The sequence below is a fragment of the Mustela putorius genome, unplaced genomic scaffold (assembly GCF_011764305.1).
Source record: "Mustela putorius furo isolate JIRA1106 unplaced genomic scaffold, ASM1176430v1.1 tig00000198_pilon_pilon_pilon, whole genome shotgun sequence".
Taxonomy (NCBI): domain Eukaryota; kingdom Metazoa; phylum Chordata; class Mammalia; order Carnivora; family Mustelidae; genus Mustela; species Mustela putorius.
In genome coordinates this window covers 1,418,092-1,446,073 of record NW_025421311.1, presented here as the reverse complement: position 1 = coordinate 1,446,073, position 27,982 = coordinate 1,418,092, and the positions used below count along the sequence as shown (strand labels likewise).

The window sequence follows — 27,982 nt, the reverse complement described above, 5'->3', positions numbered from 1 at the left end:
GAGGCTCGAGGACAGAATCTCCCTCTTGCTTTTCCAGCCTCCAGAAGTCGTTGGCAGCCCCTTCTGGCACCTTCCAAGTCAGCACCCCAGCGTTTCCCAGCGCTCCGGCCACAGCGCCATGAACACACCGGCATCTCCCCGCGGCCTCCCCAGCCTCCCCAATGTTAGGAGCCCATGATCACCCTGGGCCCACCTGACTGCGGAAAGACAACGTGTGCATGTGAAGACACTTACGGAACTACACGTGCAGAGCTCCTTCCCCCGTGGGAGCGGACAGCTTCACAGGCTCTGGGGAGCAGGACCTGGGCACTTTGGGGAACACTGCTTGGCCTACCACCACCAAACCCGTGTTTCCCTAACAGCCTCGGGCGGACGGGAGGAGCAGGGGCTCCAGCAGCACAGGGGCCGGGCGCTGACCTGGTGATAGCACTCTCCACTTCTCTCGGCACTGGCGAGCTCCTGGAGCTCCTGAGATGGATCGGCACCCGGGGAGATAATTATCAAGATTGGTTCGATTTCCAGTGTCTCTCTGTAGAGCCGTTTGAGATTGAGGGGGAGCGGGGACAGCTCTTTCAGTCCTGGAAGACAGATGTGAAAGACACGAAATGACAAAGTGACATGATTCTGACAAAGTCTAGTCCAGCTAATTACAGGCTGTAGCAGAAAATATAGGTGAGTGACAATCCCGGACATTATAGAGTTTCTCAACTGTAAGATCACTCACTCCTAGCGAAAACTACCATCTCACTGAACGCTCACATAAGGGCCAGGCATGGCTCTAACCCATCTCCACCTGTCATCTCTGCGAATCACTAACACCGGCAGGTGGGCGTCTGGACAGCCATGCCCAGCACCCGAAGAACACACATCTGTGCTGTGCTCTTACTGTGCGACTTTCTGCCTGCAAGAGAAGACTGAACCCAACCGCCTAGCAATACTGCTTTTTGTCCACTTCTGTGGTAATGGAGAGCCAAGTCTGTGCTGGGTGGGCACTGGAATCAGATCACATGTGGCTGAGTGAACAACTTTACCGTCATCGTTATAGGACACTTATTTCCTACCTCTGTGCATTACGAGGAGAAAGAAAGTGCTACTGAATGAGAAGAATATTAGTTTGGAGACAGAAATATATAAGCTCTCGGGTTAGCCAACTCACCCTAAGATACACTATGCCTCAGTTTCCTCAATAGTAAAACAGGCATAAAACAGCCCATTAAGTCATTTGGAAGCAAAACAGGGTATAATCATCAAAGCAGATTCCATTTATAATCATAAAATCATAATAATCCCATGTCATAGGATGTTCATATAATCAGATCTATCAGATTCCATTACTCATCATGTACTCTATGACACCAGTTCCGTATGCTACATGTAAGAGAACCAACCGGCGGAAGAGTGACAGTCTTGCCAAAGGTGACCCGCAGCTAGATGCTCACCGTATTCAACAGAGTTCACATGTGTTTTCGAATTTGAAGCTCATAACTACAGAGTCCTATACAGACAAAAAATGATAATTCTGCTATTATATTCAAATCTGTTCTGCTAAAATTTAAATGCTTCTGAGATTAAAGTACTTAGTAAAAGCCCAGCTAAAGAAGACCCACTTCGATGACTAATCAAAAGAGACTTGTTTGAACTGACCTACAAAGAGGAGTATGACACAAGAGTTGAAACACAGATTAGCAGAACATAACAGAACGACTCCACAGGCAAGAAAGGTGTCCTTCTATCCTCACAAGTACACATGATGAGACAACACTGAACCTCAGAGATTCTAAAATCACTGGAGAAAGACATCCGTTTTTTTGTTTTGTTTTTTGTTGTTGTTGTTTTTTGAGAAAGACATTCTTAAGGATTTCTGCAGCCAGCACTTTAAAATATAAATCCAATGCCCTCCAGATAGGCCGAAGAAGGCCCTTCTGGACGACCATACTGAGGAGACGGACTGCATACCTGCCCCACTGCCTTCCTCTCTTCACCACGCCAAGTCCTCAGGGAAACTCAGAACTGTCACGGGCAGACGCTCCTAACCCCTGCTGAGTTTGCGCCAACTGCCTCTCGAAGTTCACCCACCGCTCCTAGGGGCATGCCGTATGAATTTCATTTTTAATTAAGTTGATGTTGCTAACAATCATCCTGTTTTAAGACCTAATCGAAAAGAGTTCTTAACTACTTGCAGCAAGATAATTAGCTATGCTTCTGTTCAACCACTGACTCATTCCTAAGTTCAATAAACATTCTTGGCCAATTAAATGAACTGTCTGATACTATAGTATGTATCAAAAGTCTAAAAACGTGTCTGGCCTTTGACTCAGTCACTGAGACTATACTAATTTAAGAAATCATCCAGGATGCGAATGCAGAAGCAAGTACAAAAACTCTCGCTGCAGCTGCTGACGGCAGTGAAAACTCAGGGGAAACAGCCTGAGGGGTCTGAGTGGTTTCTGGACGCCACCTGGTAGGGCTGAAATCCCGGTCAGGATGTTAGCGGAGGCTGACTGGAAAGCAGACGGCTCCACAGACAACAGGAGTCCACACCGGCACAACCTCTGCCAGGAAGGCACAGCAAGGCACGCCCACTAGCACCAGCCACGAGCAGGTGAGGACGCGGGGCACCCGCTGCTCCCTGTCTTCTCCCAGAGCTCCCCTGAGAGATATCATGTGATAAACATCTGCGTATTTGTAGGTTCCTATAAAAGAACTCCTGATTGTAACAGGTGTGTTTCTTTTGGGGGGGGGGGGAGAATTACATGCCAATATAAAAGTGTCTTTAAAAACTTAAACTACAGATTACCACATCACCTCTTACATTAACAAATACAGACTACACACTCCACTAGGACAGGAATCGTGTCTGTTCTGCTCATCATTCTAAAGGCATCCTCTAGCATAAATTTAAATATTGCTTCTAAAGTTAAAATTCCACAGAAGATAAACAGATGTTCATTAACTCATTTTATATAATATTTCAAAGTACTGGAACACTTTGAATTAGAGAAAAAAATCGTCAAAAAATATACTATTTATGATAATAGAAGTAATGTTCATGTTACTTGGAATCCCTTATCAGCCATTCTGCCCACAAAACTCCCAATAAAATAACCAATAAAATAAAATAACTGCATTTTTAACTGACCTGACCTAGACATATAATCACTGGTTTTATTAAGTCCTTTTGACTCACTATATGACTAGCACTATTAGGGTGAATCTTCCAAAACTAGTCAAACTGAAGAGCCACAGATGTTCACTGTACCATAAATTATCACGACTGAAAAATCACTGGGATCTTAAATTTTGACCATGCATCTTTAAAATATTATCAATTCTTTTCAAAGGAAAAAAAAAATGAGTCAAGGTAAAAACTTAAACCTTTATTGCATTTTATTCTACTCAGATAAAATACCAAAATCATTAAAGAAGAAATAATTTACAGTATAAAAAAGAAGGAATACCAAAATCCAGCACTTTTTAGGTACCTAAGTGAGTGGACGAAGTAGCAGATAAATATCAAACTACTCTAGGTGGTGAGCACGAGGGATCTCTTCTTCCTCACTCCCCACATCCAGCAGAGAGACTGAAACGCTTCCAGTGCACAAAATTATACTTCCTGTATCAGCAAGTGAGGACAACTCTAAAAATCGTACCACCAATGTCAGGGAAAGAAAGAAAAGAGACAACCACTGTCTAACCCAAGGCACATCAACCAATTAAATGGGCAGAAGCTCTTTAAACCTAGACTAATACTCGAGCACAGAATCGAACAAGTCGAAATGCTCTGTGGCAGGCAGAACATGATGTGCTTTGGGGCCCTAAGCAGGCACTGCGTGAAGGCACTCCGCAGGCACGGTGACGGTTATGGACCTCACAGCAGCGCTCACCTCCATCGTCCTCGGAGGCCACTTTAATCACCTGGATCCTTAAGAACAGGAAGTTTCTCCAGCTCAAGTTGGAGAGACGCAGCAGGAGAAGCAGGACAGAGGTGGCAGAGGGAAGAGCGGAGAGCAGAGCAGAGGGGTGGGAAGCCTGAGGAGGAGCCCCTCTGCCCTTGCTGCCTGTGACCAGGGAGGACAGGGGCCACGGACCCCAGAACCCCAGCGGCCTCCGCATGCTGAGGAGGGCTCCAGGACAGGGAGGGAAGGAGGAGCTCAAGCCCACAAGGCATGCAGCTGACTCTGAGAGGAGCCTGGACGAGCTGGGAGATGCCTCCTTCCCAGCATCCTCCTCCCAGAGAGCACAGGGCCAATGCTAGGGTTCCACCGTGTGTGCTAGGAGCAGAGAAAGCAGGCCAGCCCGGCGGGCCTCCGACCCCCAGGACCATGAGACAGTACGTGGATACCGTCGGGAGCTGCTGATTTGGGACGATTTGTTATGGAGGCAACAGAAAATGCATATGCAAGTCCTCCTGTCCTTCCCCTTTGCTCTCAGACACAGACTTTGTGAGCATGATGGAGCCACGGAGGCCACGTGCCTGGGATGGGGCACAGGCACGTGTCCAGGAAGGAGCTTCACAGCAGGGAACTCGCCTGGCTCACATTGACCTGAGAGTAGGGAGCCTCTCCGGGGCTGCCCCCAGGAACCTCATACATGCAGCACAGTCCCTGCCCAGAGCAGCTACTTAGAAAAGTCCCAAGTCCATCCAAATTACTCACATAGCTTTTTAAGTTACTGTTTGTAAGTTTACAGATTATAAAAAGGATTGCCAAAACTTATTAAAACTCTTTCCATATGAATGATGCTTGAGAAATTATATTTAAAATCAAATCTTGACAATTTGATTAAAAAGAGATAAGTGCTTGTCATTCTCTAGCAATTTGAATTTTAAAAACTTATTCATATAGTAGAAATCCAATTTTATATAAAAACTGTATTAATAAAACCATCTGACCCAATACAAAGTCATCCAGCCACGTACCAGTACATGTAACTTCTGCTTAAAAACAGACAGAATATGACTTCAGAAGTATATTGAGTTTTCACGGCATTTGAATATGTGGGTGCATGAGGTTTTTAGTTAATGCCGTTAAACCTCAAATGTCATTGAACCTGGAGGTGAGACAGTGCCGCAACGGAAGTATTCCGCGGGGCTGGTAGAAGGTCAGACTACGAAGGCAGTAAGGAAGGTCATGTGTGATGTGGTACCAAGAGGACATCTTTAAAGACCACAGGAGTGAGGAAAGACAGACACTGAAAAGCCTCTCTGGAAACTGCCCTGTTTTACTGAAATGCCCCGAGTTAGAGAAGCAGATGATAAATATAGAGAGGAGCCAGAAATATCAGTGAGTGTTGGGTCCTACAGATGGAATTAAAGCAGGCTGATGGGGGCACCTGGGTGGCTCAGTGGGTTAAGCCTCTGCCTTCGGCTCAGGTCATGATCTCAGGGTCCTGGGATTGAGCCCCACATCGGGCTCTCTGCTCGGTGGAGAGCCTGCTTTCCCCTCTCTCTCTGTCTACTTGTGATCTCTCTCTGTGTGTCAAATAAATAAATAAATAAAATCTAAAATAAAATAAAGCAGGCTGATGTGCTGCCACTCTTCGGTGGCCCAGAAGGACCTGTCTGCAACCGCAGTACTGTGAGCTGGCATCTGAACGACAGAGAGAAGCTCCCCATTAAGAGAAAAAAGGGTTCAGCATGTCCAGGCGATACCTGGTGCTCATCACAACAGGTGTCACAGGCAAGTGTGAATCACTGTATCTTTCCCCTGAAATTAATACAGCACCGTATGCTAATTATATTTGAATTTTAATAAGATGACTTTTTTCTAAAAAAAAAAGTATTAAAGGAAATAATAATCTTTACTACTGGAGAACTAAGAACTATTATTCCGGTCGTTGGAAGATATCCCTGCATTGAATAAAGTCTCCAGGAAGGGACGCAAACACAGGAGGGAAAGTGCAGAGCCGCGGACCGTGCGAGTACTGCGGGGGTTCTGACCACTGGCACAAGGGGGCCAGCAAGAATAGCCCCGGATGGCGACAGACAAGCAAGCAGAGTCTTGTCAGCTTATGGAAGGACTCCAGAGTTTATTCTAAGCGTTTTGGGAAGATTTTGGAGATCTTGTTCAAACATGGAGATGATTTGGTTTCAATTTTTTAAAGACCACACAGCTGTATGAAGAGCATGGGTTGGAAAGGAAGCAAGCACCCAAGGAGGGAGACCAACTAGGAACAAACACTTCTAGCCCCTCCATTCCAGAAGCTATTTAAGTCCTGCGGTACAACCAGAGACCACATAAATATGTGCCCTCACGTGGCTTATGCTCCAGTTGGAGGCCCGACAATTCACGGGCGTCATAGTTCTGGAGAAAAACAAACAAGGTAAAGGAGTCAGAGTACGTTCTTTCACAGAGAGACCTCAGGGAAACTGACACTGGAAAAATGACATCTGAGCAGAGAACTGGGGAAGATAATGGGGGAGGGAGAGAGCACTCCTGGAAGAAGGAACAGTAAGTCCTGAAACTGCAGAAACAGGGTGGAGGCTCTGGAAGAACAGGGGAAAAGGGCCATCATGGTTGGAAAAGATTAAAAAGAGGGTGGGAGTGGACGGAGATGAGACCTAAGACCGGAACAAAAGACTGAAAGACGTCAGACCGTTAAGACAAGGTAAGGACTCAGGAAGGGTGAGATGCCCTCACAAGACTTGGAACTGAGGAGAGGTAAGAGCTCACCTGTACTTCTAAGGGCGCTCTGGAGGCTACGCTGAGAACAAACTGGGAGTGGGCAAGTAGAGAGGCCCACAGAGCAATAACCCCACTTAGCAAACTTGGCGTAAACAGAGTGAGCAGATGGCAGGGGCGACGTGAGCAGTGGGTTCCCAGCACATTCCGAGGGCAGAGTCAAAGCTACGGCGGTGACTGGGGTGAGGATAACGGCGTGCATTCAGCGGGCAGCAAATGTCACAAAGTAAATTAACTGAGCAAATTTTAGAGACCGAGTCGAAAGAACCCGCTGGAGTAAGGAAGAAAAGAACAAAGAAAAGGCGTTTCTTTCAGGTGTCTGGCAGGAGCAACGGAGTGGGTGCTAGTGTAGCTGTGTCAAGAGCTTGGGCTGGTCCTGATAAACCGGCAGGACGGCACTAATGGGAAAACATCGGCCAGGCACTCGGGTATACGAGTCTAGAATTCCAGGAAGAGGTCAGGGCTGAAAACAGGAGATTGAAGAGTCAGTCATTCACAGATGACCCTGCAAGCCAGGGACGGGGGGATTTACCTAGAGAGAGAACGAAGTGAAAAGAAGAAGAGGCCAACATTTCAGAGACACGCAGAGAAACAGCCAGTACAGGGAAATGACAACGAGAGCCTGAAAGGGCTGAGGCCTGAAAGAAGAAACAAAATCACCAAGACAAGAAAGTGGAGGGCGTTTAAAGGAAGCCACTGACACACGAAATAAGCCAAGGGCACAGTCGTCATTATGGCACACAGTGTGGGACGCAGCAACACAGCAGAAGACACCACTGAATGGAAGGGGCACAGTCTGTGGGGCCATGGGGACTGGCCACAGAGGGAGCCGACAGGACGCGGGGGGAGCACCGAGGGACTGGGTCACTGCTCTCTCCCCTGAGGGACACACTGCAGGAGCAGGCTGAGAGAGGATGACTAGAACACAGGTCAGGTTGCTGGAGAGGGGATAAGGGCAGGAATAAAACACAAGGAGCAGCCAGGCTGGTCGTTGATGGGAGCAAGGCCATCCCTCTAACAGAAGGGCGAGCAGAACCCTTGGAAGACTGGAGGACGGGAAGTGCAGAACTCCTGTCTCCCTGCCTCTGTTTTCTCAGAAATGCTGGTAACAGGCTACTTTCACCAGCTAACTTCTCAGTGGCAAACAGAGGAACAGATTTCATATTTATTAAATAATACGCCAACCACCCAGTACTACTTACCAGCCGTGTGGACGTTTGGCAACAAGTTAACTGTCACAAGAGAAAGTGTGCTCCTGAGTATTTTTTGACATGGACACAAACATCGTTGCTAGCCAACACCTCACTTTCCAGATCCACCAGCTCGGCATTTGTGACTCTTAAAGGAGTCAGACTCTCAAAATGCCCTTTATATGTGAATGGTTGGACTACACAACCGCGTGAATACGAGAAGCACTTGGGGCAAACCACAAGCCCGCCGACTAGAAGGCCTCCCATCTGGGACCAGCAGCTCTCCCCTCATTTCTGGGAGCAGCCCCCCCCCCGGCTTCTGGGGGACAAATTGCTGTTTCATGTACTTCTGGCGAGATTAGCTGCAGAAAAGGTCATGTCACCCAAGCCGAGCAGAGCAGAATCCTTCCTGGGACTCAGGTGAGGCTGGGAGGGAAAGTTCTCCTTCATCACAAGGAGGTTGGCAGCCTGATGCCCAGGATACACACGAACCCTGAGACTAAGGGCAACACACGTGCAGGAAAGAGAACGGGGACACAAAGACGGAGGGAGAAGAGGAAAGAGGGAAGATGAACGGAGGGAGAACGTGCAGGACTGAGACCAAGAAAGAGTCCATGAGCCCCGTGGGTGCAGAGCCCTGCCCCGCACCTTCCTTTCTGAGTCCTGGTTGGGACTTTTCCCCTGTTGCGCTGGAGTGACTCCAAGAGGGGCACCCGCACTCGCAACCAGGAGCTGGGCGCACAGACATTCTGCCAGATGGCAGTAAAGACAACCCAGGAGACAGACGTTCTGCCAAAGACAGGAAGACACTGCTCCTCGTGTGTAAGGAAAGGGAGGCCCAGGGCAGCGGCAGAAGCTCTCCACTCCCCCACCAGCAGCCCACCAAGTGACCGGGCTCATGGGAGTCTCGAAACGGCTGCACAACGTGCACATGCGTGTCCTACCAGAGGGCGAAGCAGAAGACGGCCACAGTGCGGGCCGAACACTGCCCCCCGCCCCCAGGAGAGAAGCCGAAGTCGCAACTGCAATAGCTCAGAACATGACATGACGCGACATGGAAACAGGGTCACCCAGACAGAACCACTTAGCTTCTGGGGAGGTCTTCCTGGGGCAGGGCCCGTAAGACATGAGACATGTCAGGAGAGAGATATGTGGGGAAAATGCCATTCGGACGAAGCAGCTGCCAGCAAGCTACCAGGATCCCAGGAGAGGCAGGAAGGGGTTCTGCGACAGGGTTCGGAGGGCGCACGGCCTGCGGGGACGCAGATTTTGGACTTCCAGCCTCCAAAGGCGGGAGCCAACCACTTCTGTTGCTTGAAGCCTGCCTGTGTATGATGCTTACCAAAGCCCCAGGAAACCAGTCTAGCTGGTGAGGGTGGGGACATCTGTGTGTGAGGGATCACGTAAGGGTTAAGGACACAGCTTTCCGTGAGCACTTGCCAAAAATATCCCTCTAAACTGAGAAAAATGTGACCCTTCAGGATTTAGCAAGAAGACGAACTATGGAGCTGGGTCTGGGTCCTGCCACTTGCTAGCTGTGGGGTTCTGTCTCCCGGCCTTTAAACCGACACTTAGACACAGCCGCTCAGAGCGCTGCCCTGGGGTGACGCGAGCGGACAGGGGTGCAGGGTGTAACAGGGGCAGCTCAAGTGTGAGCCGTCAGGAGATGCAGATGTCTGAGAGGACACGAGAGAGTGGGAGCAGTGAGGCTGGGACGACCTCTCAAAAGACGACCACTGTGGTCTACTCCAACAGTGTCATAAGACAGCACGACAGGGATTACTGAGCAAAGTTTCCATGGAGGAGCATGGAAAACCCAGTATATTGTTTTCAATTTCCTGAAATACTGTGCTAAGCTTGCTCATATGATAAATTATAATTTAATGAAAACATACATAACAGTAAAAGTTATAAAAATATCCACATAAAATTTCATAGATGGGTAAAATGTTAAAAGAAATGGAGAACTTCTAGAAAAAAAATGTCAGTATGCTTTTCTACTTATTCCAGATTTTTCATTTCCAAACTCCTGTGGTTTAGAATAAAGATTCACTACTCTTGGATAACTTTGTATTTCAACTAAAACTCTTTACAGATCCTTTCCTTAACGTAGTTTTTTTTTTTTTAATATTTATTTTTTATTTATTTTCAGTGTAACAGAATTCATTGTTTTTGCACCACACCCAGTGCTCCATGCAATCCGTGCCCTCTCCAATACCCACCACCTGGTGCCCTGACCTACCATCCCCCGCCCCTTCAAAACCCTCAGATTGTTTAGAGTCCATCGTCTCTCATGGTTCACCTCCCCTTTCAATTTCCCCCAACTCCCTTCTCCTCTCTAACTCCCCATGTCCTCCATGCTATTTGTTATGCTCCACAAATAAGCAAAACCATATGATAATTGACTCTCTCTGCTTGACTTATTTCACTCAGCATAATCCAGTCCCATCCATGTTGCTATAAAGTTGGGTATTCGTTCTTTCTGATGGAGGCATAATACTCCATAGTGTATATGGACCACATCTTCCTTATCCATTCGTCCGTTGAAGGACATCTTGGTTCTTTCCACAGTTTGGCAGCCGTGGCCATTGCTGCTATAAACATTGGGGTACAGATGGCCCTTCTTTTCACGACATCTGTATCTTTGGGGTAAATACCCAGGAGTGCAATTGCAGGGTCATAGGGAAGCTCTATTTTTAATTTCTTGAGGGATCTCCACACTGTTCTCCAAAGTGGCTGCACCAACCTGCATTCCCACCAACAGTGTAAGAGGGTTCCCCTTTCTCCACATCCACTCCAACACATGTTGTTTCCTGTCTTGCTAATTTTGGCCATTCTAACTGGTGAAAGGTGGTATCTCAATTAGGTTTTTTTTTTTCTTTTTAAAGATTTTATTTATTTATTTGACAGACAGATCACAAGCAGGCAGAGAGGCAGGCAGAGAGAGGAAGGGAAGCAGAGTCTCTGCTGAGCAGAGAATCCGATGCGGGGCTCAATCCCAGGACCCTGGGATCATGACCTGAGCCGAAGGCAGAGGCTTTAACGCCCCTCTCAATGTGGTATTAATTTGAATCACCCTGAGGACTCGTGATGATGAACATTTTTTCATGTGTCTGATAGCCATTTGTATGTCTTCATTGGAGAAGTATATCTGTTCATATCTTCTGACCGTTTTTTAATATGATTATCTGTTTTGTGTGTGTTGAGTTTGAGAAGTTTTTATAGATCCTGGATATCAACCTTTTGTCTGTACTGTCATTTGCAAATATCTTCTCCAATTCCGTGGGTTGTCTCTTTGTTTTCTTGACTGTTTCCTTTGCTGTGCAGAAGCTTTTGATTTTGATTAAGTCCCAAAAGTTCATTTTCGCTTTTGTTTCCTTTGCCTTTGGAGACATATCTTGAAAGAAGTTGCTGTGGCTGATATCGAAGAGGTTACTGCCTATATTCTCCTCTAGGATTCTGATGGACTACTGTCTCACGTTGAGGTCTTTTATCCATTTTGAGTTTATCTTTGTGTACGGTGTAAGAGAATGGTCCAGTTTCATTCTTCTACATACAGCTGCCCAGTTTTCCCAGCACCATTTATTGAAGAGACCGTCTTTTTTCCACTGTATATTTTTTCCTGTTTTGTCAAAGATTATTTGACCATAGAGTTGAGGGTCCATATCTGGGCTCTCTACTCTGTTCCACTGGTCTATGTGCCTGTTTTTATGCCAGTACCATGCTATCTTGGTGATCACAGCTTTGTAGTAAAGCTTGAAATCAGGTAACGTGATGCCACCAGTTTTTTTGTTTGTTTGTTTTTCAACATTTCCTTAGCAATTCGGGGTCTCTTCTGATTCCATACAAATTTTAGGATTATTTGCTCCAGCTCTTTGAAAAATACTGGTGGAATTTTTATTGGAATGGCATTAAAAGTACAGATTGCTCTAGGCAGTACAGACATTTTAACAATGTTTATTCTTCCGATCCAAGAGCATGGAATAGTCTTCCATCCTTTTGTGTCTTCTTCAATTTCTTTCATGAGTGTTCTGTAGTTCCTCGAGGACAGATCCTTTACCTCTTTGGTTAGGTTTATTCCCAGGTATCTTATGGTTCTTGGTGCTATAGTAAATGGAATCGATTCTCTAATTTCCCTTTCTGTATTTTCATTGTTAGTGTATAAGAAAGCCACTGATTTCTGTACATTGACTTTGTATCCTGCCATGTTACTGAATTGCTGTAGGAGTTCTAGTAGTTTGGGGGTGGAGCCTTTGGGTTTTCCATATAAAGAATCATGTCGGGGCACCTGGGTGGCTCAGTGGGTTAAGCCACTGCCTTCGGCTCAGGTCATGATCTCAGGGTCCTGGGATCGAGTCCCGCATCAGGCTCTCTGCTCAGCAGGGAGCCTGCTTCCTCCTCTCTCTCTCTCTGCCTGCCTCTCTGCCTACTTGTGATCTCTCTGTCAAATAAATAATAAAATATTTAAAAAAAAAAAAAAAAATCATGTCATCTGATTGAAGCAGTGAGATTGAAGCAGTGATCAAAAACCTCCCAAAAACCAAGAGCCCAGGACCTGATGGATTCCCTGCGGAATTCTATCAAACTTTCAAAGAAGAAATAACACCTATTCTCCTGAAGTTGTTTCAAAAAATTGAAACAGAAGGAAAACTTCCAGACTCCTTTTATGAAGCCAGCATCCCCAAACCAGGCAAAGACTCTACCAAAAAGGAGAATTTCAGACCAATATCACTGATGAATATGGATGCTAAGATTCTCAACAAGATCCTAGCAAACAGGATCCAACAGCACATTAAAAAGATTATCCACCATGACCAGGTGGGATTCATCCCTGGGCTACAAGGATGGTTCAACATTCGCAAATCAATCAATGTGATAGAACAAATTAATAAGAGAAGAGAGAAGAACCACATGATCCTCTCCATCGATGCAGAAAAAGCATTTGACAAGATACAGCATCCGTTCCTGATTAAAACGCTTCAAAGTATAGGGATAGAGGGAACATTCCTGAACTTCATCAAATCTATCTATGACAGACCTACAGCAAATATCATCCTCAATGAGAAAAAGCTTGCATCCTTCCCGTTGAGATCAGGAACATGACAAGGATGCCCACTCTCACCACTCTTGTTCAACATAGTGTTAGAAGCCCTAGCAACAGCAATCAGACAACAAAGGGAAATAAAAGGTATCCAAATTGGCAATGAAGAAGTCAAACTCTCTCACCTTAACGTCGTTTTTCCAAATTCTCTTGAGCAAATCAAAACAAAGTATAGTTTATTTAAAAATGAGTAACTTTTAATTCTTTCTGATAAGACTATCAGAGATTTAAAAAATGGATTGCACAGCTTATAACCCGAAAGACAAACAAATACTTCACTTTTTGTTTGGAGAAAAAAATAATTCATTTTGAAGCCTCCCCAGCCCCCCGGCCAAGACTATGGTTATTTTTTTGTTTTACTTTAATTATCTAAGTCAAACATTGATTCCCTGCTTTTAAGTCCTAACTAAGAACAAATGTATTAATGCCTAAAGGGCTTTCACCATACAATAATTCTGTAAATTTCAAACACCATAAGTAAATACAGGATCTCAACTATGCATCAGACCTAACACAACATTAAGTTCAATCACATCCAGTAGAGTTTTGAAGATAAGCAGAAGGAAAGAAAAGATCTAATCTTCTAAACCAAGGTCAGCATAAACAAAACGTCTGCGGGAGCCAAGGTCCTGCGGCCAGTGGCCTGGCTGCAGCCGGGGACTTACCCAGAGCTCGGCAGGCAAACAGAGCCATGGCGCTCTGCAGTCGGTCTGGCCTCAGCGCCTGCACCACCAGCACCTGCCGACAAAGCGCAGGGAAGGTTAAACTCAGAACCCTGGACATTTCACACCAGCGTCACTGTTACTGAACGAACAAATCTTCCCGCGGGGATATGTCCACACCGATCATCGTCCCACTATTTACTTACACAAAATGCTATGTGTTTAAGAGCGAAAATGTTACTAAAATGCACTGATTTCCTCCCTCCAACTTCTCATCAAAAGCCACCGCGAGCAAGTAGTGGTCACAGGTGAGCTGTGTCTTCTGCATCTCACAAGGGGCCGCTCAGCCGGTGAAACAAGGGTTATGTAAGGGCTTTCTGATGACAGGACAACAGAGGCCCCCAAACCCTGCCTAAAATTTTCACATCACTCTTCTTATGCTCAATTATGTGTTTCCCTAGATGTTGAAGTTATCAAGTAGTTTCTCTTGGTTTTGTTTCCTTCTTGTTTGAAGCCACGCTTGGTAGAGTGTCACTCCCCGCAGCGACGTGGGCAGGACAGGAGCACTGGGAGCCAAGAGAAGAGAGGCACATGGAGGGGCACAGGCCCAGACACCCGTCCCCGGGGCGCCTGCTGGCACTCGGCCTCTGCCCTGAAGGCCTGCATGGGCTAGAGGGGGGCAAATACCTTGCTACGTGCCCCGAGGCCTTTTCTGGAGACACGGTCCCGGGAGGTGAGGGGCAAGCCTGTGCAAACTACACCTGAAGCCCCTTCTCTCAGACTTGGTCTCTAGAGCACAGACACCCTCAGGCGGAGGCAGAGGGGTCCCACCAGCCACTCTGTGGGGACTCCATGTCCAGGGGAATGGCACAGGCACAAGGCCCTTCCCCAAGGCAACGTGACATGACCCCCAAAGGCAGAGCCCTCCTGTAAACAGCTTCAGAGTGAGACAGACGCCAGGTACTCTGAGGCAGTTAGCAAACTCACCTGTTGAAACAAGGACACTTTCTTTGCCAGAATAGACGGGAACTCTTGTTCACACACGGAGTTGTGATAGTAGGTCCGCCACAGACCCACGTCGTCGAAGCAGAGGGTCTGGTACAGGCTGGGGAGAGCGATCTGAAACACAGACATGACACTGAGCGGTGAGTGACAAGCAGACCCGGGGTGTGTGTGTGTGTGTGTGTACGTGTACACGTGCATATATGTGCGTATGTGCATGTGTATGTGCATGTGTGTGTGTGTGTGTGTGTGTGCACCTTTTTTTGTCCATCTGTCAGCCATTTGTATGCCTTCTTCACAAAAATGTCTGTTCCAGTCTTTTGCCCATTAGAGAAGAATTTCTTAGTATAATTTTTTGGAGTATATATGCTACATCAGTTTCAGATAAACAACACGGTGATCCAAATCTCTAAACGCTGCGGGGCTCCGCAGCATCACCGCAGTAGCGTCACCTGGCCCCACGGAACACCATGGCCTCACCCGACCACACCCCTCTGCGGTGCCTGCTGTTTCCGTGACTTACTCCTTCCCTTACTTCACCCATCTTGCCTGTCCCCCTTCCCTCCGGCAGCCTCTCCTCCAAACTCTCGCCAACTTTGGACTGCAAGGTCAGCGATGTGCGGCAGGAGAGAGGGAGAAGGGTCACGGAAACAGTGGCGCACTGGGAAGACCGGTGCATGTGCGGACACTAGAACGGCACGTATCACGGCCCGGAGCCAAGTGCTCAGGGATGCGTCATCCAAGTAGCTCTACTCATCCCTAAATAACCCATCATATTGCCCAAATTTCGTGAGGGAACCTAACTAAAATTAAACTTATACAATAGAAAATAAGTACATTTCACTTCAAATATTGTAATAAGTGATCTAAGCCTATGAGGAGAACCCCTGATGGCCGCCTGTGAAATCCAGTGGCTGTTGGTGTGTAAGCGCCCACTGCTGCCTCTATGTGCTACGCGGCGTGTAATCACCATTTCCGGCCAGAAATCTGAGGCAGCGTGGCGGCGTGTCTGTTCCGCTGGAGTCTGGGCCCATTGTGGAACCCCCCAGTCCGCACACCAGTACTTGTCAGGAGTCCCCGCGCGCAGGTGGGCTCGGCCGGTGCAGCCTGTCCCGACTGACAGCCCCGACCTGGCCCCCAAAGGCGCAGTGCCCACCCGTTGCAGACACGAAGCACGAGGGGCCCGACTCAGGAGAAGCCAACTGACGACAAAGCAGCCTGCGCTAACTGGACTCCCAGGCGTCTGCGAACAGACCATCCGCAGCTGCGGGAGCCTCAGACTCTGCCGCAACGAGCCCGGGTTCAAATCCTGGCCCGGCTTCTAATTGACCATGTCACTCTGTGCCTGGTCTTCGCATCCAACAAGCGAGGACAGTACCAGCAGCTACCTCATCGGGGGGCTGAACACACTGTGTGAGGTGATCGGCTTTCACATTCCGCACGATGCGGTGGGCCACCAGTGGGTCACCCGCCAGTCACCCGTCAGTCACCGCGAGCCATCTGGTGGTTTTCAGCACATGTCACCACCCTGAGGCAGCCACCATACACAGCAGGGAGGAAGGAAAGAGAAGAAACACACAGATTCCGAGGACAGTCGGCTCGCGCCCCCTCCCCACAGAAGCGCCCATGTGGCCTGAGTTCAGAACACGGACAGAAGCCTGGGCAGCTGGGCTCCAGAACCGCGGCCCACGCCCCACCCTCAGCACCCACCTCCCACTCGGGAATGCAGGGAGGAAGACGGGGAGTCCTGGGAGACAGAGAAGGAAAACACGGTAGTTGGAAAATCAAATACTGAAGGCTTTGACTTTGGTGTCAGAAGGCCTGAGCTGCAGTCTCAGCTCCAGAACTTCCACCTGCTTGACTGACTCCGTGATTCAGCCTCTCCCTACCTCACCTGCCTCTTTTCTGAAACCGGCATAATTACGGCCTCATCAGGTTACTGTGATGATAAAGCAAGATAATATGCGCAAAGCATTTAACGATTGCTTGGCACATAATGCATCTTCAAAAATATGTGTTAAGTTAAAAAGAAACCTTAGGCTCATTCATTTAACTCACTACTATTGACTTTCATTTCTCATCTGTAAAAAGGGAACTTAATAATACCTGTCTCAGGGTTGGTATAATAACTAAATAAGATAAATCATGTAGAATCACTAAATTGTATGCCTGAAACTAATACTGAACTATATATTAGCTGTAATTTAAATAAAAACAAAAAATGAAATGAATGAGGTAATCCACTTAAAAATGTTTTGTTAACTGATAATGAAATGTTAACATGTATTATAAACCTTCTTTCAATAGGAAAGCTGGCTTCCCTAAATGTTTTGCATTTCCTTACTTAAAAAGAAATGAGTATGTGGGGCAAAAAAAGTATCATTACAATTTTTGGGTTACAAATGTAAGATTTTGTTCCCCAAGTGTAACTAGAGATCAGCTAGAGATCAAACAATAATCATTAATTTTCTCATTCGGAATTCATGAGCCAGGTCTTAGGACTGTGTCAGAAGTGTTTCACAAGGTAACAAACTCCTAGAAAGAAGGAACCAAGACTTTTATACATCTGTGCTCTCCTCTGTCAACCAGCAGATTATAAATACTTCGTAAATACTATCACTTAACAGAATGCATGAACGAGGTGAAACCTACATCCCTGTTTTGTCATTAGCTTGTCCGCTCATCTTCATGTGTACAACCGGAACAGGTGTGTAACAGAGAGCGAACTATGCGTTGAGGGTACAGCGGGCACTTACTGAACAGAGGAACGTACCAGTCAGGTTTTGCACTGTCGGGGACAGCAAGCCTGACCAGGCGCGGATCCCAGTCTCTATGCACTGCAAGCTGGGAGAAACGACCGACACACTGCATCGTTCTGACTCAGGAGGACAAGTGCTGTGACGTAGGAATGTTCAAGATGGATGCCAACAGAAGAGACAGGATGAAGAAAGTATGTCCTCAAATGCGAAAGCGATGTCTGCCAGGTGAGCACGGCCACAGGGCAGGCCGGCTAGAGGGAGCAGCCGTGGGAAGTGTAAGTGCGAGAAACCATGTGGGGACAGACTGGAGATAGTAGGGAAGAGGCAGGCAAGGAGCAGGCCACAGACTGTCTTCTCTCCTACGCAAATGACGACGACTTGACCCTGGGAGCGATAACCAGCCCTCAGAAGGCTTTAGTAGAGCACACACTGAAGTGTGAGTCAGCTTTAAAACATAAAGGATACAACGAAACAGAGGCCTAAGATCGGAAGCAGAGGCTCTGCAGCAAAGCCCCGGTGAATGGTAAGAGTCACAATTCAGGGAGCGATGCCAAGGACAGAGAGGGGCGTGGGCGAGGGAGGGACCGCGAGGACGGGGAGGAGCTGCGGGCAAGGGACAGTTCAAAGATGAATAAAGCGAGAGAAACAGTTTGAATCGGAAACTCCTAAGTGCACTGCATCTCTCTACCAATCCTGAATTAGTCTATCGATAAGGCCTCCACACTCCATATCGTATCCTCTGTTTCCTTCTCTTCTACCCCCTGCGGGTGCACCACACAGAACCTTGTGCCATGGAGACCAGACGTGTGTGTGCTGGAGGAAAGATGTAGCTCAGGATTAAAGGACTAATCAGAACAGAGTAACTCTCTTGACGTCCTTTACCCAGGGCTCTGATGGCAGTCACCGCAGTATCAACACTGAGATGAACAGGGAGCATCTGAAGAAAGAAACAGGACTCGGACGCAGAAGCTGCAGCACCCCCCACAGCAGGAAAGTCGCGAGTACCTTCAGTGTGGCCACTGCCCAGCTGCGCTCCTGGTCTATCCATGACGGGAGCTGATCCCGGATCCTCTGCTGGGAGTCCTTCGGAAAAGCAACGTATTTGGTGACATTCAGACTTAGAAAAATTTAGTAAGAGACTAGCTAACTGTATGAACTCTGATTTGAAAAACTCATTCTGTGTATTATTACTTCATTTGTTTTACGATTGTAAAATTCTATACAACACTATTGTAAAATTCATTCAATGTAACAAGGTATAATAACCATCTACACAAACGTTGCATTCATTTTCATTATATATTATCTTTTATGAAGCTTAAAAATATAATATAATAAAAATGGCCACAGATTTATATTATTTTTAATAATATCTTGCATTTCATACATAATCTAGATTTTGCATTACAGTTTGGGTATTCTGCTTTGAAGAAAACTATGATTCATTACATGTTCAAATAGAAAAGTAGTAGAGAAAAAGCTAAACTTGAATAAAGTTATCGAAAATTTTTAAAAACATTTTAAACTTCAGCTATACGAGAATTTTCCTAGTCATAACACAAAATTCTATTTTTTCAGGATTTTAAAGTGTTCTTGGGATAAAATGTGTACTGAAAGAAACTGCATTAGTTTCTTAGTATTTAATTAGTATTATTTTCATAAGAATATATGTCTCTAAGGACAAAAATATTTAGATCTGTTTTATAGTATGGTAGTAGAGCCAAGAATATATTCTCTAGTTAAAGTATAATTTCAACAGAACTGTAAAATTTCTCTGAAGCAAATATCTCAGGAAGCCAAAGAGAGAACTACTTTCCCTAAGAGTGAAATAATTTTATTATTTTTACTTACAGCTTTCCGCAACATGTCTCCAACAACCACACCTGTAAACGTATCCCATTCCTATTGAATAAAAATATGATTTACTCAAAAAATATAAAAATACTAACCAGCTAACACAATTTTCTCAATTTCCCTATAAGATGGCTTACAGTGCAGCTTTCTAAGGACATGGAAAAAAAAAAAACAATAAAACTCATGTCATGTCTTCCCTTTCTGGTTCAACACTGACATCAAGAATGAGTTCATGTAGTAACATAACACATTCCTAGGCAAACAATGAGCAATAATTTTACTAAAGCAAAAGCCTAACAACAGTCTCTCTCCCTATATATATATATATACAATGCTTCAACATCCACAAATTTACATGTTGTGTTCAGTCAGAGTTTATCTTATTTGCCCCATTATATGCCATTTTTCACTAATAAATAAGCAATAAAGTGCATCAAAAATTTAAAAAATTCTGTATGCCGGGAAAAAATAGAGAAAAGTACTTCCGTTAGCTTATCTTTTCCAGCAGATTAGGAGAAGACTGCCATTATTCTTTTTTTAAATTAATCCATAGAATCATGACTGACCCAGGGCTACAGAATCTAGTGCTCCAAGATCTCGGTCTTTACCCTGACCTCCCTGCAGGTAATAATGGGCACTAGCATAGTCCTTGTTATGTACTGGTCAGCAAATAAAGAGAAAACATATAAAACTTGAGAGCAATATGGAAAAAACCAAAATTACTTCCTGCCTCCACCCAGCATGACCACTCACTCCTCTTCACTGAAATCATACAGTCATGATCAGTCATGATGGAATAGAAATGGTTACTATTACTAGACGGGGGTCAGAGAAAAATGTTCTCTTCCCAATATTTACGTACACTCCGGCAGGGAAAACCAGGGAATATTAAGTCTTACACAGTGCAGAATTTACTGATCATGGTGAAAAACACGATTCAGGGGAGGGAAAGGCATCAAAGCTAATGGTGGAAATAAAAGGGATGGTCACAGCTGGACTGTCCGTCTGTCTGTGTGCTATTCCCCAACCTCGACGCTCAGCTCTCACTGATGACGGTGACACCAAAACCAGAAAATCGCTTTCAAATAACTTTTTAAATGTCAGAAGCACACCAGAGATAGATTGGTTAGCTCTAACCTGAAGCAGGTTCTTTTCAAGGGGGAGAGTTTGATAGGGCAGACCAGGAATGAAGTTATAGACAACGAAGATGAATTATACATAAAAGACTAACACAGGGCTCTGGGCTCCAGGAGGTTTCTGGAAACGGCCCACCTTCTTGCTTCCCTTGCTGACTCGGAGCAAGTCAGTGAAGGGGGTAAAGAAGGCAGCTGTCCACCAGCACTGTTTCACTTTGTGTATGTGTCAGCTCCACTGCCGTGCGAGCAAGACAAGCAGGGGACTGGGGTTCAGAAAGGTCTAGAAACACTGGGGTAAGTCACTCTGCCTCACCATCCCTTCCACATGCTGGGCCCACCCAGAGGGGAGAAGCAGAAATCAGCATCTTGCACTAAATTTTTAACTTAGTAAAAAATCAATAGGTTGATAATTTCTAGACAAAGTTATTTCTACTCCAACCATAAATCTGCCCATTACCAAACTTCTATGTAACTCTAACAGTCTCCTCCCTTAACCCCACTTACATTTTCTTGAAAAAGTTCAGGATGCATGCCTCGAACAAAATGCAAAGCAAACATCAACTGATCAGCCTGAAAAGAATAACAAATGTTATCTTGCTGTTTCTAAATTTGTGTTTTCAGAAAAGCACAGTACTGATAGGAATCTTTAAATTATCTACTTTTACCAATATAAGAAATGACTATCCCAGTGGCCCCTCCACAAAACAATATTTCCAAGTTGTAGGTGGGAAGGATAGAGAAAGTACCTGAAGTTTTAGAGAAAACATTAAAGATCAGTCATCATATAACTGTATATATACATCATATAATTTATATTTATTGATGTATATCATATAAATGCATATGTATCATTTATATATACATCATATAATTTATGTATTAATAATATACATCATATAATTCTATGATTTAAAAACACAGGTTTATTTAACAAGCTGAAATCCAATTTTGAGGTCTGAATTACCATAAAGATCAACCCCCTGCATTAGTAATCTTCAATCTGTCATTGTGTATGCTTACATGATCCAGAACATTCTCTATGCCCTTAAATCAAGGTATTTCATTTCTAGAAAGTTATGCAAAGGGATGATGAATGTATTTATAGATAAGAAATGAGGGCATTTGATGCAAGATTTTTTATTATGGAGGAAAAACTGAAACAAACCAAATGTTCAAAAGTTTATCATAAATAATATTCAAATCAAAATATATAACATAGCCCATATACAATGGAAAGAAGGGCAATATGTTCATATAAACATATACGGATAAATACCTGCCAAAAAAATTGAAAAAAATGGAATCAATTTTTATTGGTGATTTACTTTTACAACCATAAGTTATTTTTGGTTTCTTCTTTTTCTCTTAAGTGTATTTTGTAAATTTTCTAAAATAAACATCTCATTTCTGTTTAAAAATACAGTAAATGCTTATTAAAAACAACAAAAAATCATCTACTCTAATACCATCTTTCCCGCCAGTTTATAGTTTAAGCATTTTATATAGCTTCCCCCACACTATAAATAACATTTTATATCTCATACGTGCATATGATTATAAATCTACACCTAGGCTAACTATAAGGGCTGTAGAGACTACCAGCAAGTGATCTCCTCACCTGCGGGAAAATCACCCCTCTGTCGGAAAGATTCAGTGTCTTGAATAACACGAGAGGATAATTTCCTTTATGAAAGTATATGTTACACATGTATACACAAGTACTCAACGAATGCCTATTAAGTGAATAAATAAAAACCATGTGTTTACAACCATAACACAGTCAATGCCTGAAAAAAAAAGTTCTCAAAGCAGAAAAACTATAAGCAGATGGCCATCACTCGGGTGTGGAAAAAATGTTACAACCAACTACTATGTGTGTGAAATAACTCCCATGTGGCTTAAAAATATAAAAAGCAGGACACACCATCTGAGGAGATGTGCGGTGTTCTCAGGTATCAGGGAGTATGAGTCACGTGGCCCAACCAGGCTCACCAGGATCTCTGTCGATGGTGTTCCCGGCTGAAAATGGCCAAAGAAGCTGTTGCTGGCAGTCAGCCGTAGTATTTAGAAACAGTATTCTAATAAAGAACAATTATGACTCAAAAGTACTCCTAAAAATTAATTTACTGAGAGACAAGAGAACATATTATTTCTAAATAAACCGGAGTCAAATTAAGAATGAAGATCAAACTTACAAACTTCCTGCGTACTTATTTCAAACAATAACAACAAAAAACCTGCCAATAGCTAGTTGAGAAAACATTTTGTGCCTCCGATGTCCTTGATCTACACCGCTCATCAGACCAGAAAATTTAGGGTTTTTTAGTTCAATGTCAATTTATCTCATCACACTTGGGTTCTCTTACAAAATTCTTTACTATCAAGGGGCCATATAATAAGCAGCCTCTCAAGTGATTATCAACATAATTAGCATGAAGAGAGAGCATTAGGAGATGACTACATGGTATGACTCAGCCACACAGTGCATCCTCTGTCATTACACGTGCTGGTCAATGTTCACAAAGGGTAAAACCATTAGCACAGGACTCAGAAGAGATATGGGAATCCTCAAGTGCATGTCTCGGCTGGGATACAGTTCACCTTTTCAGACACAACCATTCAGCTTTACCCCCAGCCAGTCAGCCCAAGTCTCCGGCATCCAGCAGAGTGGGTTTAAATTCCAGTTCCGACATCCTCTACATCCAGAAAACCTACAGAAAGGTGCTAGCTCTAAATCTTGATTTCCTCCCTTCTAGAATGGGGTTGTTGTAGGAATTAAGTAACAATGCATGTCCTTGCACAGTGCCTGGAACATTGGAAGGTGACAGAAAATAACTACCCACTTTGCAGTCACCTGATGTACTACATAATACTGCACTGAAGAGGAAATTTATCTTAAAAAATTCTATAAACCGGATGATTCTCAGAGATTAAGAAGCAGTAGGAAGAAGAAGAGTACTCTACACTATTCATCACTCGCAAACACACTCAGGGAAAGTATAAAACAGATGTTACCGTATGAACTTGCTCTAATCTACACAATACTGAGACAGCACCGACCTTGAGTACCCACACTTGTGCTCGAAGTCACACGTTTTAATGAATAATTATATGCAATCCAACTCTACTTATGAAAATCTAAAGAGTTAGATAAATGCTAAGTTTCAAAATTTCCTAAGCAGAAGAAAATGATCCAAATTATCAGGATTCATTTTAACAGCAACAAGTTAAAAAATTTATAAACAGCCAATCAAAGAACGTCCACTTTTCTGTTAAAGAAAACACATTTTGACAGAAAAAAATACCAGAATCCAAATTCAATGATTTGTCAGAGAAATACAATCATGAGACACTAGGATTTTACTTTGAAAATGTATGATTCATCTGTATTTTACTCAACTAGCCAATTCATTGGAAGAGGGAGGTGAGGGAAGCTCTCCACACCTCACCAGACAGTCTTTCTGCACCACATCAGAGCTCCCTTAGGAAATACTTCTGCAAGGAAGGGCAAACACTGAGAGTACAGGCTCTCCGAGGCCTCTTTCCAACCCTTTTCTCTACTCTCATGCAATATATGTGGAAATTATTTAACACTCCAACGAAACTTCCACTACTTTGTATCTACTCCAAGTGATAAACTGGGATGAAGAAATTACCTGGAGAAGTACTAACTTGCACTCAGTTCCATTATAATCATAAATTTTGGGGAACCAAGTATACTACTTATGCTATAATTGTCCAAAATACTTTGGTTATTGAAAGAAACACTTTTTGGTCACTTGGAGAAGAAGAATGGCAGAGCCAATGACCTCAAGGGAAAGAGCTCAACAGCTTTCTCCATTTGGTTTGGTTTATTAAAAGTCCAAAGTTTCTGCTACAAAACAAGTCAATCATTTTTGTTCCATGTCAAGCTGGTTTTCTGTGGGTGTGACATGACCACTAATAACCCAGCTTCTGTTTTAGGGTCTCTCGTTGTCACAACGCTGTCACCAACACACCAGCAACATCAGCAAGAGAGACTGGCAGGCAGGGTAATGTGAAGGTGACTGCTACAAATACAAAAACCTCTCACTAAAATATGAAATCAGTTCCACCTTAGGTCAGATTACAATGCTCAGTTTTGAGAAATTATCTCATTGCTCTACAATTCCTGTGCTTTCTTGTTATGCAACGCTGGAACTCCGTGGATTGCTGAATTCACACTGATAGAGAAACCTGAGTATCAGAAACCAGACAGTCCATCACCAGTTAAAACACGACTCTAGAATTATACATGACAGCTTTCTAAAGGTGAGTGTTAACTGCTCACAACAGAGAAGTATATCTCAAGACGGGCGATAAGGAATCGCACATGCGCACCACACTGCTGAGGATACCCAGCCTTTGCGCCCCTGTGTCGTGCAACAGGAAGCTGGCTGGAGCCTCACTGCCGTGTGTTTGCACAGGGAGCAGCCCCAAATAAACTTCACTGACAGAGTCAACCGTCTCCACACTGAACATGCACTGTATCTTCCCCTAATTACATGACAGAACACATGACATAAGGGTTTAAATATCATCAGTCAACACAGTGTATTACTAAAAAAAAAGTAAGAACACATAGGCAGAGGCACAGACATACGGATCAGAAACAAGGAATTCTGAACAAGGTGCTGACCTCTGCAGTGAATAGGAAAGTTTCTATTATCTTTCCATTGAAACATTTTTAAACTAAGTGCAGGTCTGTGATATTTTCACAAATCACAGCCTATTTCAGTGTATAGGTCTTGAAAGAAAAGTAAAAAAGCATTAAGTATATTCTTAGGAGAGTGATCAAAATGAAGCTTTGTGGCTCTAATGTATTTGCTAGAAGAATAAGAAAGGTTAAAGCTACAAAGGAAGGGAGAAAAAATGAACCAAGACGGGACCAGGGAGGGAGATAAACCATAAGAGACTGTTAATCTCAGGAAACATACTGAGGGTTGCTGGGGCGTGGTGGGTAGGGACAGGGTGGCTGGGTGATGGGACACTGAGGAGGCCATGTGCTATGTTGAGTGCTGTGAAGTGTGTAAGCCTGAGGAATCACAGATCTGTACCCCTGAGCAAATAATACATTATATGTGAATAAAATAAAAACTAATCATAAGAATTCATAACATAGCAATCAAAAATAAATCCAATGATTAAAAAATAAAATTTAAAAATAATTACAATAAAGTGGACTTGTTCTGTAAACAGCTTATTCTTTAGAATACCAAGAAAATTAACAAACACGGCAAATAAGGAATGTAAAATAAACTTAAAATAAAATAAAGCTTGAAACTCTTTCAGAAAATATTTTTAAGTTGTGTCTGTGTAATAAAAATGCTTAAGTATTATGTGCAAAAATACATTACGCAAATGTTAGAGATGCCATCCTCATATCTACCTAAGGTCATAACGTTTTAGGGACAAATTGGGCTTTGAGATCATCTGCTTATAAGCAGATATTATTAATCTGGTTATTATTAATCTGGATATTATTAATCTTTCTATTTTTTATCAAGTTATGGCTTATAAATATTTTTTATCTCCTCTGAATTTTTATTAAAGCTGTTTATTTTACCTTCCTTATCTGCTTATAATTCCTCATGTATGCAAGTTAAAACTGGGAGCCAAATTTTTAGAAGGATGGCTAATCATAAGAGCTCCAAAATACACATATACACTGTCTATAGACCTATATGGAGTCTCCACAGTTTTCATTAAAGACACATCCCACAGAAATGTCCAACTATAGGTCTTTGAGCATCCAGTAATAATTCCATCTCAAGGAAAGATCATCAACATTCTGACTACTCAAAAAAGTTACTGTCCCCTTCTGAAGAATGTATTAACTGTATCTTTCCCAAGATTTTCTAAGAACCCTACGTACCCACACCCTAGTAACTGTTTCTCTCATGTAGTTAATTGCCTTTACAAAGCTCTTCCTCATCTAGCTCAGCCTATACCCTAAGACCAGTACTTAAAAAAAAAAAAAAAAAAAAAAATCCTAAGTGAAAGCTTCTATTTTCTACAACACTCAAAAATTTCTAAATTACATTTTACTATCTATTCCTCGGGGACCCTTGTAATACGAAGACACCGATGACAAATTTCACAACTCAAGATCAGGCATTAATTTACTTCCTAACGCCAGGAATGAAACCAGTTTTGTCTCCCAACCTAGGAGACACTGGCCATATCAAGAGGTATTTTTGAATTTAACAACTGTGTGGAGGAAGTATTCCCAAACAGACCCCCCAAACGTCCTACTGTGGTGCACACTGGCACCAGTGCTGAGCAGGGGACAGCGGTGCACCTAGAAAATGACCTCCACAGCCTGTCACAGGGTCCTCCTTCTGGGCTGCTGGTGTCCAGAGCCACGGCGGCCGACCCCTACATGTGTGCTCTCTCTTCCTTGCTCGCACTCTCCTCCCTCCCAGCCACAGCCCGCCCCGCCGTGAGACCTTCCAGTTAGCAATAAGCATCATTCTGGGAAAGTACCAGAAATGCCAATTTCAATACCTTTCTGTAGGTAAATGTGATACAAGTTAACTGTAATAATGAATCAAATCAAAATACAGGTCGTATTTTATACATGAAAAAACAGTACTTCTTACCTTGAATAGGCAACGGCATATATATTCATAGACCATATGTTTTAATGAGCTGATAAGAGACTGGATTCTCTGTTCTGTATTTTCAGATTCCTATAGATTACAATTAGAAAATTTAAAAAACCATTAGGAAATTTATAAACATGTAAATAATACCCCATAGCATAATCACACCTATAAACTGCTCCTCCAGACTCAAAGCTGATTCTGGAGCAATTATCTTTGTTAATTCAAGGGGCCAAACAAGTACATTAAATTTGTACACTAATACAAGAAAAATATTTGATGTATTTTTCTTTAATGCACAGAATTAAGGATTTCAAAGAATGAAAATTACAGTCAATTTCTAATAAAACAATGTGAATTGAATTTGACGATACCACTTTGATACCTAATGGCATTTAAAATACTATGAGTATGGGCTAAATCCATTTCATTCCTTGTATTATAATAATCAACCCAGCCCCAAAACAGGATGACCAGAACCACCCAATATAAAATTTTCTAATCCTCAATATAAGAACCTGAACAATGTTAAACCACGCCTTCCACGTTAGCTGAAGATGGACAATAACTTCGACCGTGATGCTGTTTAAGAACTCGTACCACCTTTAGTGTTTCGCCTGTTCTCTGCTTCTGTGTGGTACATGACAGCCATGATCTGGAAAATAGCACTAATGGCTGTTCCCTCTGCTTACTAAGAAGGGATTGGTGTGGACACCGACAGAGGGAACTGTCAAGGCTGGTCTGCTCCCCAATAGTGATAGAGCTTTACATCTCACCTCAGGGAGCACTTGGAGGAAACAGCCCGTGAAAGCTCCACTCCGCTGTACTAGTTAGCTAAATTTTCTTGCTTATGATTATAACTGACAAGAAAAAACCTCATACGACAATTGTAACATTTCGAACAACAATTCTAACAGTTTCAAGAACTACATCCAGGATAAGCAGGGTGAGGTGTGACACCGACATAAAACCACA

At 43.7% G+C, this 27,982-nt stretch overlaps 1 protein-coding gene across 4 annotated transcripts in view; it reads right to left on the bottom strand.

Annotated features, from left to right (window-relative positions):
- DYNC2H1 (dynein cytoplasmic 2 heavy chain 1) overlaps positions 1-27,982 on the bottom strand; it is a 256,629-nt gene that overhangs the window by 103,452 nt on the left and 125,195 nt on the right. For all 4 annotated transcript variants that reach the window (XM_045077504.1, XM_045077505.1, XM_045077507.1 and 1 more), the window contains 7 exons: positions 27,005-27,094; positions 20,889-20,954; positions 19,246-19,296; positions 18,400-18,477; positions 14,621-14,752; positions 13,637-13,709; positions 418-578 (listed from right to left, as the gene is read on the bottom strand). In XM_045077504.1, coding sequence (XP_044933439.1) covers positions 418-578; positions 13,637-13,709; positions 14,621-14,752; positions 18,400-18,477; positions 19,246-19,296; positions 20,889-20,954; positions 27,005-27,094 — 651 coding nt within the window. The remainder of the gene's footprint in view (positions 1-417; positions 579-13,636; positions 13,710-14,620; positions 14,753-18,399; positions 18,478-19,245; positions 19,297-20,888; positions 20,955-27,004; positions 27,095-27,982) is intronic.